Source organism: Penaeus vannamei, chromosome 34 (assembly GCF_042767895.1).
Source record: "Penaeus vannamei isolate JL-2024 chromosome 34, ASM4276789v1, whole genome shotgun sequence".
NCBI classification, from domain to species: Eukaryota; Metazoa; Arthropoda; class Malacostraca; order Decapoda; family Penaeidae; genus Penaeus; species Penaeus vannamei.
This window is the reverse complement of record NC_091582.1, coordinates 6,289,870-6,304,869: the sequence shown is the minus strand read 5'-3', so window position 1 is coordinate 6,304,869 and position 15,000 is coordinate 6,289,870. Positions and strand designations below refer to the sequence as shown.

At 44.2% G+C, this 15,000-nt stretch overlaps 1 protein-coding gene across 18 annotated transcripts in view; it reads left to right on the top strand.

Annotated features, from left to right (window-relative positions):
* LOC113809654 (uncharacterized) overlaps positions 1–15,000 on the top strand; it is a 258,298-nt gene that overhangs the window by 162,576 nt on the left and 80,722 nt on the right. For all 18 annotated transcript variants that reach the window (XR_011398115.1, XR_011398114.1, XM_070113568.1 and 15 more), the window contains 2 exons: positions 3,035–3,217; positions 13,602–13,731. Coding sequence is in view for 16 of the 18 variants with exons in the window: in XM_070113568.1 (XP_069969669.1) it covers positions 3,035–3,217; positions 13,602–13,731 (313 nt within the window). In the remaining 2 variants the exon portion in view is untranslated. The remainder of the gene's footprint in view (positions 1–3,034; positions 3,218–13,601; positions 13,732–15,000) is intronic.

Genomic DNA, 15,000 nt, shown 5'->3' with positions numbered 1-15,000 from the left:
AGAAAAATTGGAGGGAATTTTGCCTGAGCGATCGTTTCCGACACGATATGCGGTCAGCGGTGGCCGATCAGCTGGTTGACGGGCGGTTGGGACGCACAGACGCACGCACGTCCACACACACTCACACACAGACGCACACACTCAACACTCACTCACTCACCCATCCCCTTGGAGGCAGGTCGCACTGGTTTCCACGGGAATCAAGAACTGGCGCGAAGCTTTTTTTCAAACAGGAGTTACTCTAAACTATTTCGTTACATTAGTGAAGTGTGTGTGGAATTCCCTCGCGTACAAAGGGCCTCCAGGAAGAACACGGCAATAACAAAGGTGATTAGAACACGATTTGCGTTGTCTCGTCCTGTTCTCATCTCACGGGGAGTTCATCTCAGGTGGACTGTGGACGTTACATGTCGGGAGAGTGAGTTGACCTTTTCATATTGGGTGTTACGGTAGTGTTATAGTTTCGCGTGTGTGCTCTGTGCATTTCCTCGTTATTTCTTTATTGCTTGACTGAGCGTGCTACTGTCGATACAAATTTAGAAAATATATATCTATAGCATGTTTGTATATATTAATCACGACGAGGAAATCGTAACTGGAGTACAAAGAAGTCGATCGTCTGCGCTCGGAGCCCTTCTCGCGCAGGGTTCCTCGGGAGGCGCGGTTCGTGGGTAGGGTCGAGGGGTTATTAGGGTGAGTTGCCACTGTCACGAGTGCTCATGGACGCGTCTTTGAAATTGTTAAGATTCACTCAATGAGGGAATTAGCCACGAGTAACTATATTTGGTTATCCAGCAAAGAGTTTTATGTAGAGACACTGCGGAAGCGAGTGAGAGTGTGGTGGGGAAGGTGAGGTCAGGGAAGGTTCAGGTCACAACAAGAGCCACTTAAACATGACATTAAGGGCTAATTAGTGGCTGTTGTTGCTAGTTATTTCAGCGGGGGATGAAATGCGAATGGCAGCGCAGCGCCTCACAATGAGGCTACGCGTCCTGAGTGAAGACGAGAGATTTTGGTGTGTTTACCGAAAAGTGTTACGTTGCAGGGTTTTGAGTAGCGACGGGGGGAGGGGGAAGGAGGACCTTGTCCCAGTAGCGCTCTTCACCTTGACGCTTTCTCACACACTGGCCGGTCATGTACTTTGCTCCATCCACACTCGGCCTCGTTTGCAGTGTGCATCCCGGCCCAAAATCGCGTTTCGTTTTCGTTGCGATTTGCGTGGGGCTGCGGACGCGTTCGGTGCAGTTCGTTTTACGGTGTCTCTTGTGCTGTAAGGATCCCCTGGCTGTTTATAAGGTAGTAGTTCTCTTAAGGAAGTACAGGCAGATTTTCTGGTGGCCCGCTGCCCTTGGTGTAAAGGCAGCTGCACACTAGAAGTCTCCCCCGGTGTTTAGTCTGGTAACTCCTGCAGGTGCACTCACTCTTGCATCACACCGAGAGCATAGATGGATAGATATGTCATGCAGGTTATTTTTAGGAGCGAAGCCAATGTACTTATACATCGATCATCACAATTGCATCCACACAGACTTCCAGGCCCTTACTCAGACTCACCCCCTCACTTCCCAGAGAGACATGAGAGTGAACTGACATGACCAAAGGTGATGAGCGACCAGCGGGTGACGAGTGCTTGTCTGTGTGAGAATCGCGATGCGTTCGTGCGGGCGTGAGTGCGCGCGGCCCGCCATTGTTGCGCTGGTGGTTCCTGCTCGCCTCGTGGCTCTGCTTGTTACCTGTCTATTGTTGACCCTCCTTGTCTCCTCTCTGCTTTCCGGCCTTTGTTACCTTTTAAGATGATGAAGGGGGTTTATTGTTTTATATATATATATATATATATATATATATATATATATATATATATATATAAATATATATATATATATATATGTATATATATGTATGTGTGAGTGTATGTATATATATGTATATGTATATATATGTGTATGTATATATGTATGTATATATGTATGTATATATATATATATATATATATATATGTATGTATGTATATATATATATATATATATATATATATATATATATATATATATATATATATATGAATACAGACGACGTGCTTTTTTCCTTCTAAGTGTTGCTTTTGATTTTTTTACCTTACATAAAGGATTGCGATTAAATGGGAATTTGTAATCATATCCTTGTTCATAAATGCTTCAGTGGCGTAGCTTCCTTCATATACATAATCTCTTTCGTTTTAATTTTGGTTTGCTTCATCCTGAACACAAGAGGTTCAAAGTGCTTAAAGGGAATAAGCTTTATACATAAAATACACATTCTTTTCCCCCCAACAAGGGTAGCTTCGTTACCTGCTTCTGTGTTTGACTAAAAACAACACGTGGACATTCGGTGTTTTGTGTATGGTGTATTTTGTGCACATCTTCACGCCGTGACGATGGTATGGACCTTTAAATACCGTATTCATGTGGACAAATGTAGAAAAAGGTATGAATGAGAATATCTTCACACTACAAGAGATCTGTTTGACCGGTTTCGAAGATATGTTCGAAGCTGGTAAAATACATCTCTTGTATTGTGAAGATATTCATTCTCATTCGTTCCTTTGCTACGTTTTTTGTACATCAGACCTCACGCTGTATTTTGCAAGGATACAACTTCTCTTATGGTTCCATGAAGCCATATATTTTTTTCCCTTCAGTTGCCTGTCATGGTGGTTTGTTCGGGGTTATACTCAGTGTAACAAATAACCTCATTGTGTATATCCCGCCCTGGCGAAATCCTGATGATATGTATACATTATACCCCCATGGATATATATATATTTATAGAAAATGCAACATATATTTTTTTTCCTTTCGGTTTCTCCCTCAAGTGGACTTGCAGATCACGTAAAGAGCCCCCGACCTCCTCCAGTTGCCCAAAAGGATTAGCCACCTCTTGCCCATAATCACGCACTGGTCGGGGAGAGTCACACTCCAGGTCATCCGCGCAGCCCCCGCCGCCTCTGATCTTTTTCCTTTCTCTCCCCCCTCCGACCCCGTCCCTCCGGCTCTAGGCTCGCGTGTGGTGACGTCATCCTCGAGCGCGACCGTCGAGCACACAGGCAGCTCCTCCTTCAGCGTCAGCCGCGAGGGAGACGACGCCGGAGAGATGAGGGAGGGACGCAGCTTCCTTGAGGACCGGTCCAAGGTCACGGGTTTCTCCGATGTGCTGTCTCGCATGGGCGCCACAGAGGCCGGTGAGTGATGGGCGTGGGGACACTCGCGCCCTTGTATTTTCTCTCTCTCTCTCTCTCTCTCTCTCTCTCTCTCTCTCTCTCTCTCTCTCTCTCTCTCTCTCTCTCTCTCTCTCTCTCTCTCTCTCTGTCCAACTACCTTTCTGTATTTATAAGTATAAGCTAATGATTGAATTGTATTTACTCATACACACATGCCTATATATGTGTGTGTGTGTGTGTGTATGTATACATATATATAAATATGTATATATGTATGTACATTTGTTTGTGTGTGTGTGTATAAATGTGTATATATATATATATATATATATATATATATATATATATATATATATATATATGTGTGTGTGTGTGTGTGTGTGTGTGTGTGTGTGTGTGTGTGTGTATTCATATATATACATACGTACATACATACACATACACACATACGTACATGCACATATACACATTGGCGAAATCAGGAACACATTTTAATAGGTCTTTGAACGTGACGAGCGCCCGCCCTTCTATATCCGGTCTACTGTGTGGGCGGCGGCGACCACAGGCATGATTTAGTGTATCGCCATGAAGGTGCATGATGAGAATGATATGTGTGTTTGTGTGTGTGTGTGTGTGCGTGTGTGTTGTGTGTGTGTGTGTGTGTGCGTGTGTGTTGTGTGTGTGTGTGTGTGTTTTGTGTGTGTGTGTGTGTGTGTGTGTGTGTGTGTGTGTGTGTGTGTGTGTGTGTGTGAGTGTGTGGATGAATATGTGTGTATATATAAAGCCCTACGAAAATTTTATAAAATCTAGCTTTTTACAATCACTCCATAACCTCAAATGAATAGTCTAAAAATAAATAACCATAAACAAAAAAAAAAAAAAAAAAAAAAAAAAAAATATATATATATATATATATATATATATATATATATATATATATAATTCTTACCAAAACTGCGTATTCCCCATCTTTCGCAACTACGCGGCCGTTATAACCAAGCGTCCTCTACCCACCCCCTCCACCCCCACCCCGTCCCCCCAAAACCACAAATCTTGAGCAGTGGTTTTCGAGAAAGATTGAATAGCTGACTTTAGGCTCTTTATAAACCATTGGAAGATCGCCTTTCGGGTTGGATGGGGAATAAGAACCGGATATTCGTAGGTAGAATTTTGTATGTATATATGTGTATATTTATTCATATATATTTGTATATACGTGTGTGTGTGTATTCATTTAAATATGTATGTATGTATATGGATGTGTATGTGTGTAAGTATGTATAGATAGTCACGCTTTTTAAATCATACGTAAAGAGATAGAGATAGATGAATAAAACAAGAGAAAGAAAAAAATAGAGAAAAAAGCGACATTTTCCCCCAAAACTTTCCTCGAGGAAATACGGCCCCAAAATCGCAAATCAGCGCGTCATTGCATGCAACTTGCACTCCGTTTTGGCCGAAAGAGAGAGCGAAAATGAGGTCAATGTTTGTATCTCGCATCAATCTGTAGCCTTATGTGCAGGATCCGCCGTGCGTGCGCGGGAATATGAGATCTCGCTTCGTTACTTTTTTGGCGTTATTTACTTGTTTATTTTTTTATGTTTGATTTAATTATTTTTAGATCGTTGTTCTAGGTGACGATGTTATTGTTATTTTGACGTTGTAATTGTTGCTATTGTTATTACTATTATTGGTAACGGCTGTTAGTGTGATTACTGGTATTTTGTTATTATTAGTTATGTTATGCTATTGGTAAATCATCATCATCACATATATTGCCAGTATTATTTTTCTGTATGGCGCCTGTAACGGTAATCATATGACATCAATCTTATCCAAGACGAAAAAAATACGTTACGAATGATTCTAATCTCAGATTTAACAGAAATAGTGATATGAAGCCTAATAAAAAACTTATCTGATAATGAATGATCAGCAGCTTCTCGTGCTACTTTGATATCGGATGTTTTTTTAACGGTTAATTTGGGAGAAATTTAAATTTGTGTTTGTTCGTTTGTGAATGTGTGCGCCTCCGTTTGTTGGTTGGTTTGTGTGTGTTTGTGGTTTGTTTGTGCTTGTTTGAGGTGTATGTGTGTGCGTGTGTGTGTGTGAGAGAGAGAAAGAGAGAGAGAGAGAGAGAGAGAGAGAGAGAGCGCGAGAGAGAGAGAGAGAGAGAGAGAGAGAGAGAGCGAGAGAGAGAGAGAGAGAGAGGGGGGGGGGGGGAGGGGGAGGGAGAGAGGGAGAGAGGGAGAGAGAGAGAGAAAGAGAGAGGGAGAGAGAGAGGAAGAGAGAGAGAGAGAGAGAGAGAGAGAGAGAGAGAGAGAGAGAGAGAGAGAGAGAGAGAGAGAGAGAGAGAGAGAGAGAGAGAGAGAGAGAGAGAGAGAGTATACGTGCGCGCGCGCGTGTGATTTTATGTGTTTGAGAGTATTTACATTCCTTTACATCATTCCGCGACATTCCTCACAAACAGCGGAATCATCTAAAGCGCATTAAAGGAAAAAAAAGAAACCTCCTTTTCTTTCTCTTCCTCTTATTCTCCTCCGCCTTTCACGCTCGCCGGCGCTGATGTAAAGCTGTCGTTATTTTTAAAGTACGCGGAAGGGTACAGACTGTCGAGTCACGCACAAGAGATTTCCTAAAATATCAGGAGATTGTCGTCGCGCTGAAGTGAACAAGTGTCTCTTCGGCTTATACACATAAAACCGTAAAACATGAAGAAAGGGACATAAATTAATGAACGAGTCATGTCGATAGTTCAAAGGAGCCATTTCCTGACAGGCCGCGTCCACCGCCAATAAAACAGCGCCGGTGCCAACCTGAACATACATTGTCCGAGACTACTTTTAGGCTCAGCAGTCAGTTCTGGGCTGTTTGTGCACACTACAACGTCAACAAACAGTGGGCGGACGTGTACTCAGCCCCTGCCAACCTGCCTGCTCTGCGCCCACTGTTTCCTGAGGGGTTTGTTCGCCCTATGCCCGAGCTATTTCTACTGTTGTGTTCTGGCGCGCGCGAAGGGGCGATCGAGCCTGCGGTTTTCTGAATCCGCTTTAGACGAACGCCTCGTGAGGTGGATTTCTTGTATTTATTTCATTATTAATATTGTTATTAATTTAGGTTTGGTAAAAATAGATGTTTTTTATTTGTTTTTGCTTGTTTTGTTTGCTTGGCTTCGTGTGGAAAGTCTGTGGGGTGTGTGAGCTGTTTTATAGCCCATGTGGTAAAGCTGCTGCACGATGCTTGGTTTATCCGTTCTTCTGTCTGACTTGACACTTGTAACAAATCAGCGTGCGTTCAGATGGCGAACCCGTTTCATCCACCTGCATAAACGTGTAGCATGTTGCGCTAGGAGTTCGAAAACACGCGAAATAGCTTTGACTTCTCTCCAATAGAATAAATTTCGATGATGAATGGCAGAGCTTCCCGTGCGCGGAAACTTGCAGTATTTATGCAGCTTTTATTAGCTTCGAATCCTTGTAAATAGGACCGAATACTTTCTTATTCTTTCCCCGTGTCACATTGCTTCGTGCGAAGTCTCGCCGATTTTCCTGCAAGCGCCACGCAACACGGCTTCCCCCTGAGCGATGGGCAGGCGGGTGTTGCCGTGATCGATGCAATGGCACCTCCGCAAACAAGTGCCGTGGCTTACCCTGAGGCTGTATATTTTCCCTATCCACAGTTCCCTTTCTGGCGTTTCACCCAGCCTTCCCTCCCTCCTTCCAGCCCTCGGGGAAACGCCATTCGAGGGGGGGGAGGGGTGGTAGGGGCGGCGTGTGTTTGTCTGGCGGGATAGATGGACAAGGCAGGGCACGGCAGGGGCAGCGGGCATGGCAGGGGTAGGGGTAGGGGGCACCTGGCATTCGGTTCCGCCTAACATAACGCCTACGACCCGGGGCGCCCTCTGCTCATTGGCCCTCCTCCCTTACCACAACCGCCTCCTTCCCTTTTGCCCTCCCTCGTCCCCTTTCGCACTGTCCCTCCTCCCCCGCTTGCCTCCTCCCCTCTTCCACCTCTCTTCCGCCCTCCCCCCATGGACCTACGTCCTCCCCTCTCCTCCCTCCTCCTCCTCCTCCTCCTCCTCCTCCTCCCCTCTCCTCCCCCTTCGTCCCCTCGTGGTGCACCCTCACTGTTCTCGACGCGGGAGTGGCCGAAGGGACGCAGTCTTCCTTCCTCCTCCGTTCGCGCGGCCTCAGCCTCTCGCCGGAGATTCCTCGTGTGACGTCGCGAAAATCTGCCGGATTAGCCTCCCCGATTTAACTCCTGTGAGGACGCGGGAATCGGCCAGGCCAGAGAAACGCCTCAAAGTCGCAGTGGGCAGTGACACAAAATTAATTCGGCCGGTGAAGCGAGAGGCACATTCCTCGCAGTTGGTTAAGTGCGCTGCTTAGAAAAACGTTGTGTTTGTCGAATGCAGTTGTGGTCGACGAGAAGCTGCTTTTCTCGCGGGCGATAAGCTATCTCCAGACGAGGAGCACAGGTAGATGTTATCTCTAGTGTTAAGTACACCTATTCGCACGCTACAGAGATAGATAAGGCTTATCTCCATCACACAAGCTGTGCAAATAAGAGATTACACGAGATCGATCGAATTCTCTTCCTTTTTTCCCCTCACATGTCACAGAGATGGGTCATTCGTGCAACAGAGCGTCCTTACTCTGTTACTCAGCTCATACACATGTTAGATTTCGCTCCACCCTTTGAGGAGGAGCTGACATAACCGATGCTGTGGACTCGGCTACTCTAAGAGGATTAGCGAAGACTAGGTCACACACCAATGCCACGGTGGACACTGATCTCGTCACGTATATATTACATGTATATATTGATTGTCATGTAAACACGCACACACACACACACACACACACACACACACACACACACACACACACACACACACACACACACACACACACACACACACACACACACACACACACACACACACACACAGATAGATAGGTAGGTAGGTAGATTAGTAGATAGATAGATAGATAAGTCGACAGATTGATAGATAAATAGATTAATAGATAGATGAGTAGCTAGATAGATAGAAAAACAAATATAGATATTTGTGTGTGTGTGTGTATGTGTGTGTTAGTATAAATAGAGGAGGTCAAATTTGTATTTCTCATGTTGTTTCTTGGAATATCGACCATTCTGACTCAAAATATATTACTAGATTATTATTTTTTTCAAAATATCCAATCGTAAAACGTGATGTAGAGTTTTAATGATCTTTAATTGGCGATTCCGCGAAAATAAACTTAATTTAAGAGATACGGTCGTCTCACCCAGAAAAACCCAAGTCATCATTCTCAAGTTCCTTCTGATTGTTAGTTTAAGACGAAAGAGGGAAGAATTTCGTATTATTTTTTTTTCTAAGGAGACGGCAGAGAAGTAGAAATAAACATGGCCGAAAATCCCAAAAAAAGATTATGAGTTTCCAAGACGGTAAATTATTGTTGTGTGAACCGTATTCTTGTTGATGAAAGAAGAAAAAAATATGGACGGGAATGAATGTCTTCGCCATACGAGAGATGTATTTGGCCGGTTTCGAATACATCTTCGTCAGAAATGCATGTACAGATGTATTTTGCTGGCGAAGATGTATTCGAAATCGACTAACGACATCGCTTGTTATGTGGAAATATTCATTCTCAATTGTTGGTGATTGAGGAAAAATACAAACCTAGTAACGAAAGATAATAACGAAAGATAATGTTGGATAGATAGATAGAGAGATAGAGTGATAGGTTGATACATGAATAGAGAGATAAATCAATAGATAAATAAAGAGATAAGATGAATAGAGATAGATTGATAGATAAACAAATATATGTATATATATGTGTGTGTATGTGTGTATATGTATGTATATGTATGTATATGTATATATATATATATATAATATATATATATATATATATGTATGTATATATATATATATATATATATATATATATATATATATATATATATATATATATATATATATATATATATATATAACAACGATCACTTAGGAATAACCCACACAAAGTAACAGTCAGTAACGACAGGAACAGCTCGCTTTGCAATCATATGTTCCCTCCTCCTCCTCCCTCCCTCCCCCTCCCCCTACCCTCTCCCTCCCTGCCCCAACCCCCAGGCAGGTGCCGCCACCTGGCCAGCCGCTGAACTTAAGATGGTCAGCGAATCGACTCTTGCATGGAAATTGCCCTGTAAATAATTTTTTTTTTTTTTATCCAGTCGAATCAAGTCTCCTAATCGGGTCGCAACGTCGATCGTCACGTGCCCTTCACCCCCCCCCCCTTCCTCGCCTCCTCCCCCTACCCTCTCCTCCCTCCCCCTCCTCTCTCCTCCCCCTACCCTCTCCTCCTCCCCCTACCCTCTCCTCCCTCCTCCTCTCCTCCTCCCCTACCCTCTCCTCCCTCCCCCTACCCTCTCCTCCCTCCCCCTACCCTCTCCTCCCTCCCCCTCTCTCTCCTCCTCCCCCTACCCTCTCCTCCTCCCCCTACCCTCTCCTCCCCCCCCTACCCTCTCCTCCGCCCCCCACCCCCTCCTTCCCCCCCTACCCGCTCCCCCTCCCCCTACCCTCTCCTCCCTCCCCCTCCTCTCCTCCTCCCCCTACCTCCCTCTCCTCCTCCCCCCTACCCTCTCCTCCCTCCCTCCCCCTACCCTCTCCTCCCTCCCCCTACACTCTCCTCCTCCCCCTACCCTCTCCTCCTCCCCCTACCCTCTCCTCCTCCCCCTACCCTCTCCTCCCTCCCCTCCTCTCCTCCCTCCCCCTACCCTCTCCTCCTCCCCCTACCCTCTCCTCCTCCCCCTACCCTCTCCTCCTCCCCCTACCCTCTCCTCCCTCCCCCTCTCTCCTCCTCCCCCTACCCTCCTCCTCCCCCTACCCCTCTCCTCCCTCCCCCTACCCTCTCCTCCTCCCCCTACACTCTCCTCCTCCCCCTACCCTCTCCTCCTCCCCCTACCCTCTCCTCCTCCCCCTACCCTCTCCTCCCTCCCCCAAGTGGCGCATAAATACTCGAGGAAAATGATTTTTATGAGAGTGTGTTTTCTGCCGTCAGGCGATTCTGCGAAGGAGGGGGGGTGGCGGGGTCAGAGGGGGGTTAGGGGTTCGGTTGGGGAAGGAGGGGGAGTTGTCAAGGGTGACAGGAGGAGGGGAGGAAGGGAGAGGCGAAGGGGAAGGAGGGGAGAACGGGAAGAGGAAGAAGAAGAAGAAGGAAAGATTTTGACAAAGAGAGAGAGAGAGAGAGAGAGAGAGAGAGAGAGAGAGAGAGAGAGAGAGAGAGAGAGAGAGAGAGAGAGAGAGAGAGAGAGAGAAAGAAAGTAAGAGAGAGAGAGGAACAAGACAGAGATTAAGCTACGTAGAAGAGACAGGAGAAGAGGGGAATAAATAAAGAAAGAGAAAGCGAGGGAAAAAACAGAAGACTGAGTAAATGAGAAAACCGAGAGTGAGTGTACACAGTTGCGTCATGTAAGTGCTTGTGTGTGCGCGTACGTGTGTGTGCGTGTGTGTGTGTTTGTGTTTGCGTGACCTTGCTGTTGTTTATGTTTCCACATATGCTCGTAGGGTTTACACAATGACAACTTGGCAGAGAGATTACGAACAAACACGAAGAAAGAAAGATTTTAAAAAAGGATTTAGTGATATAAGAAAAAAAAAGTCTTGCTCAACAGCCCCCCCCCATTTCAACCGTCCACCCTCCCTCTCATCTCCCCCCTCCCTCTCCCCTCAACCTCCCTGTCTATCACCCCTAATCCACGGAGAGGATCGCCCCCATCCCACTCACCCCACCCCCATCCACCCTCCCTTCCACCCCCTACTTGTCCCCACAGAGAGGATCGCCCCTACCCCACCCCCCCCACCCCCACCCACCCTCCCTTCCAACCCCTACTTGTCCCCACAGAGAGGATCGCCCCCACCCCCACTTCCCCCACCCCCACCCACCCTCCCTTCCAACCCCTACTTGTTCCCACAGAGGGATCGCCCCCACTCACCCCACCCCCATCCACCCTCCCCTCCACCCCTACTTGTCCCCACAGAGAGGATCGCCCCCACCCCCACTTCCCCCACCCCCACCCACCCTCCCTTCCACCCCCTACTTGTTCCCACAGAGAGGATCGCCCCCACTCACCCCACCCCCCATCCACCCTCCCTTCCACCCCCTACTTGTCCCCACAGAGGGATCGCCCCCCACCCCCACTTCCCCACCCCCACCCACCCTCCCTTCCACCCCCTACTTGTCCCCACAGAGAGGATCGCCCCTACCCCACTCACCCCACCCCCATCCACCCTCCCTTCCAACCCCTACTTGTCCCCACAGAGAGGATCGCCCCCACCCCCACTTCCCCCACCCCCACCCACCCTCCCTTCCAACCCCTACTTGTCCCCACAGAGAGGATCGCCCCCACTCACCCCACCCCCATCCACCCTCCCTTCCACCCCCTACTTGTTCCCACAGAGAGGATCGCCCCCACTCACCCCACCCCCATCCACCCTCCCTTCCACCCCCTACTTGTCCCCACAGAGAGGATCGCCCCCACCCCCACCCCCACCCCCCCTCCCCTTCCACCCCCTACTTGTCCCCACAGAGAGGATCGCCCCCACCCCCACTTCCCCCACCCCCACCCACCCTCCCCTCCACCCCCTACTTGTCCCCACAGAGAGGAGTTCTGTTTGGGCGCATTTTGAATGTTTATAGACCTTGTTGGAAGACATCCATAAGTATCTAAAAGGGGAAACAGCCCCTTCTCTTTTCTCCTCTCAAAATCCCTTGTTCTTCTCTTTCGCTCTCTCTCTCTCTCTCTCTCTCTCTCTCTCTCTCTCTCTCTCTCTCTCTCTCTCTCTCTCTCTCTCTCTCTCTCTCTCTCTCTCTCTCTCTCTCTCTCTGTCTTTTGATATATATATATATATATATATATATATATATATATATATATATATATATATATATGTATGTATATATATATATATATATATATATATATATATATATATATACTCTCTCTCTCTCTCTGTCTTTATATATATATATATATATATATATATATATATATATATATATATATATATGGGAGAAAAAAACATTATGCACAAACTAGATTTATTGAAGTAAGTGAGACAACAGTGTCTGACCCGAAGATGGAATCGAGGACGATTCCGAAACTTACTTCAATAAATCTAGTTTATGCATTTTGGGTTTTTCTACCTTACTATCAACACGGTAGAGTATTTTTCCTTTCAAACACACACACACACACACACACACACACACACACACACACACACACACACACACACACACACACACACACACACACACACACACACACACACACACACACACACATATATATATATATATATATATATATATATATATATATATATATATATATATATATATATATTTATATTATATATATATATAATTCTTATTCTCTATCTTTCTCTGCCTCTTCCCGCTCTCTTCTTTCGTTTCATTCCTACACTTTCCTTGTTTAAGCCGTTACGTATTTTTTTCCTTCTGCGCGTTACAAAATCAACTTTTAATCTTTTATCAATCATTTGCCTGTCAAGTTTTTTTTCTTATCCTATATTTTCTTATCCTTATTGTCATCTCTCTCTCTCTCCTTCATGATAAACGTCTCTTATCATGATTTTTTTTATGTGATATCATTATTTCCCTCCCGCCCTTTCCCACATTCCATTTCGTATGCACTTTATTTTCATTTGATATAGTCTGGCCATTCTCCTAATGATTTCCCGCTTTCTCAGAACCTCTCATCTTATCCCGTTTTCTTTAATTCTTACCTCCCGGACGATACCCCCCCCCCGTACCCAACCCCCTGTCTGCCATTTGTCAGTTTGAAATATTAGAGATAAGGACTAATTTAAGTTATTTATATTGATATTGGGAATTTGTGAAGTTTCTGTCGTCATAATATATTGTGATTTGTGTATTTATTTATGTATTCTTTATTTATTTATTTTTTTACGAGTGAGAAATTGATACTTGGCCATAAACCTTATTTATATAGCTCTATTCGTCTATAAACATACTTACAGAGAGAGAGAGAGAGAGAGAGAGAGAGAGAGAGAGAGAGAGAGAGAGAGAGAGAGAGAGAGAGAGAGAGAGATGAAGAAAGGCAATAAGTCAAACAACGCATAGATATTTCTGGACCCAACATACCAAAACAAGAAACGGAAACCAGCCAATATACCACATACCCCAAGAAAACAACCAGTACACCACATACCCTAAAAAGCAGCCAACATACCACATGCCCTCTAAACCAGCCAACATACCCCATACCCTACAATAATACAAAAAAAAAAAAATCCCAACCATACAAAATTCCCCAAATTTGACCTTGTTTCCCCCTCCGGCAGTTGACCCCGAGGCGAAGGTGACCTCAGACGACCAGGCACGCTCGCTCCTCAACCGGTTCCTCGGCGCCCAGGTCCTCATGTCGGGCGTGGAGTCCATGATGGCCTCCTCATCCATCTCCGAGTCATCCAAGTGAGTCACGAGTCAAGGTTACCGCTAGCAAGATCTATATACTTATATATTTATTTTATGCTTATATATAATTTTATACTAGATATATTTATATATACTTTTATACTAGATATATTTATATGTACTTCTATACTAAATATACTTGTATACTGCTTGTATACTGAATATGATTATATGTGATTTTATATCAAATATATATATATATATATATATATATATATATATATATATATATATATATATATATATATATATATATATATGTTTATGCAAAATATATTTATATGTACTTTTCAACTAAATATACTTATATATACTTTTATACTAAATATGCTATATATACTTATATATACTTTTATACTAAATATACTATATATACTTATATATACTTATATACAGTGTGCTTACATATACTTATTTAGACCACCACTATTACCGCAAAATATACGAATGCGATGCTAGAGCCATGACTTCGGCAAAGGTAGAGTTAGATGATATACAATTAATGATTACTTGAATATCCTGATGGGAGAATTTATATAGAATTGTGATGCAAGTGATAGATTTGCGAAATTTAACTGAAGTGGAGACATAGTCATGGTTAATAAGTAAGTTCAGACTTAATCTTAATCCGAAGTCTAGGCTCCGTCAACGCATTCGCAGAAGGTGGGAAAGTGTGCATCCCTGTCTCAATTTTGTTGATTTTTTTTGTTCACGCCACTTTAAAGAGGTTTTCACACGGAAGATTATAAAAAACACAATTTACCAAAAGATATCACATTAACATTAACATTATTTGTATGAATATAAGTTATTTTTAAGAACATGTCACTTACCACCTATCAATGTAAGTAAATGATAGTATCACTTAAGAGAGTATATATCCCTTATAAGAATATCCGTTATTACAAGAATATATATAATTTATCGAAATACACGTATCGCAGACGAAAACACATCACTTAAGCTAACCTACATTCACTGACATTTTAGGATTTGAAATTGTAACCGTTGCGTCTTACCTCATATTCGCCTGTGCGTGACTTTCTCATTTCTCATTCAGGCTCCTCACAAACACAATTTTTTTCTGGTTTATTTTAGTCTTCTTTGTTTGTTTGTGTGGTCTGTTGTTGTTGTTATTGATGTGACGTGTGTGTTTCTGCGAATGTTTGTTTGTTTGTTTTTTCTCTGTTCTTTGTTTTTCGTTTTTTATTCTGTCCACTATATTTTAATGTTCGCTTTTCTTCTTTCTGTTTTTTTTCCTTTCGT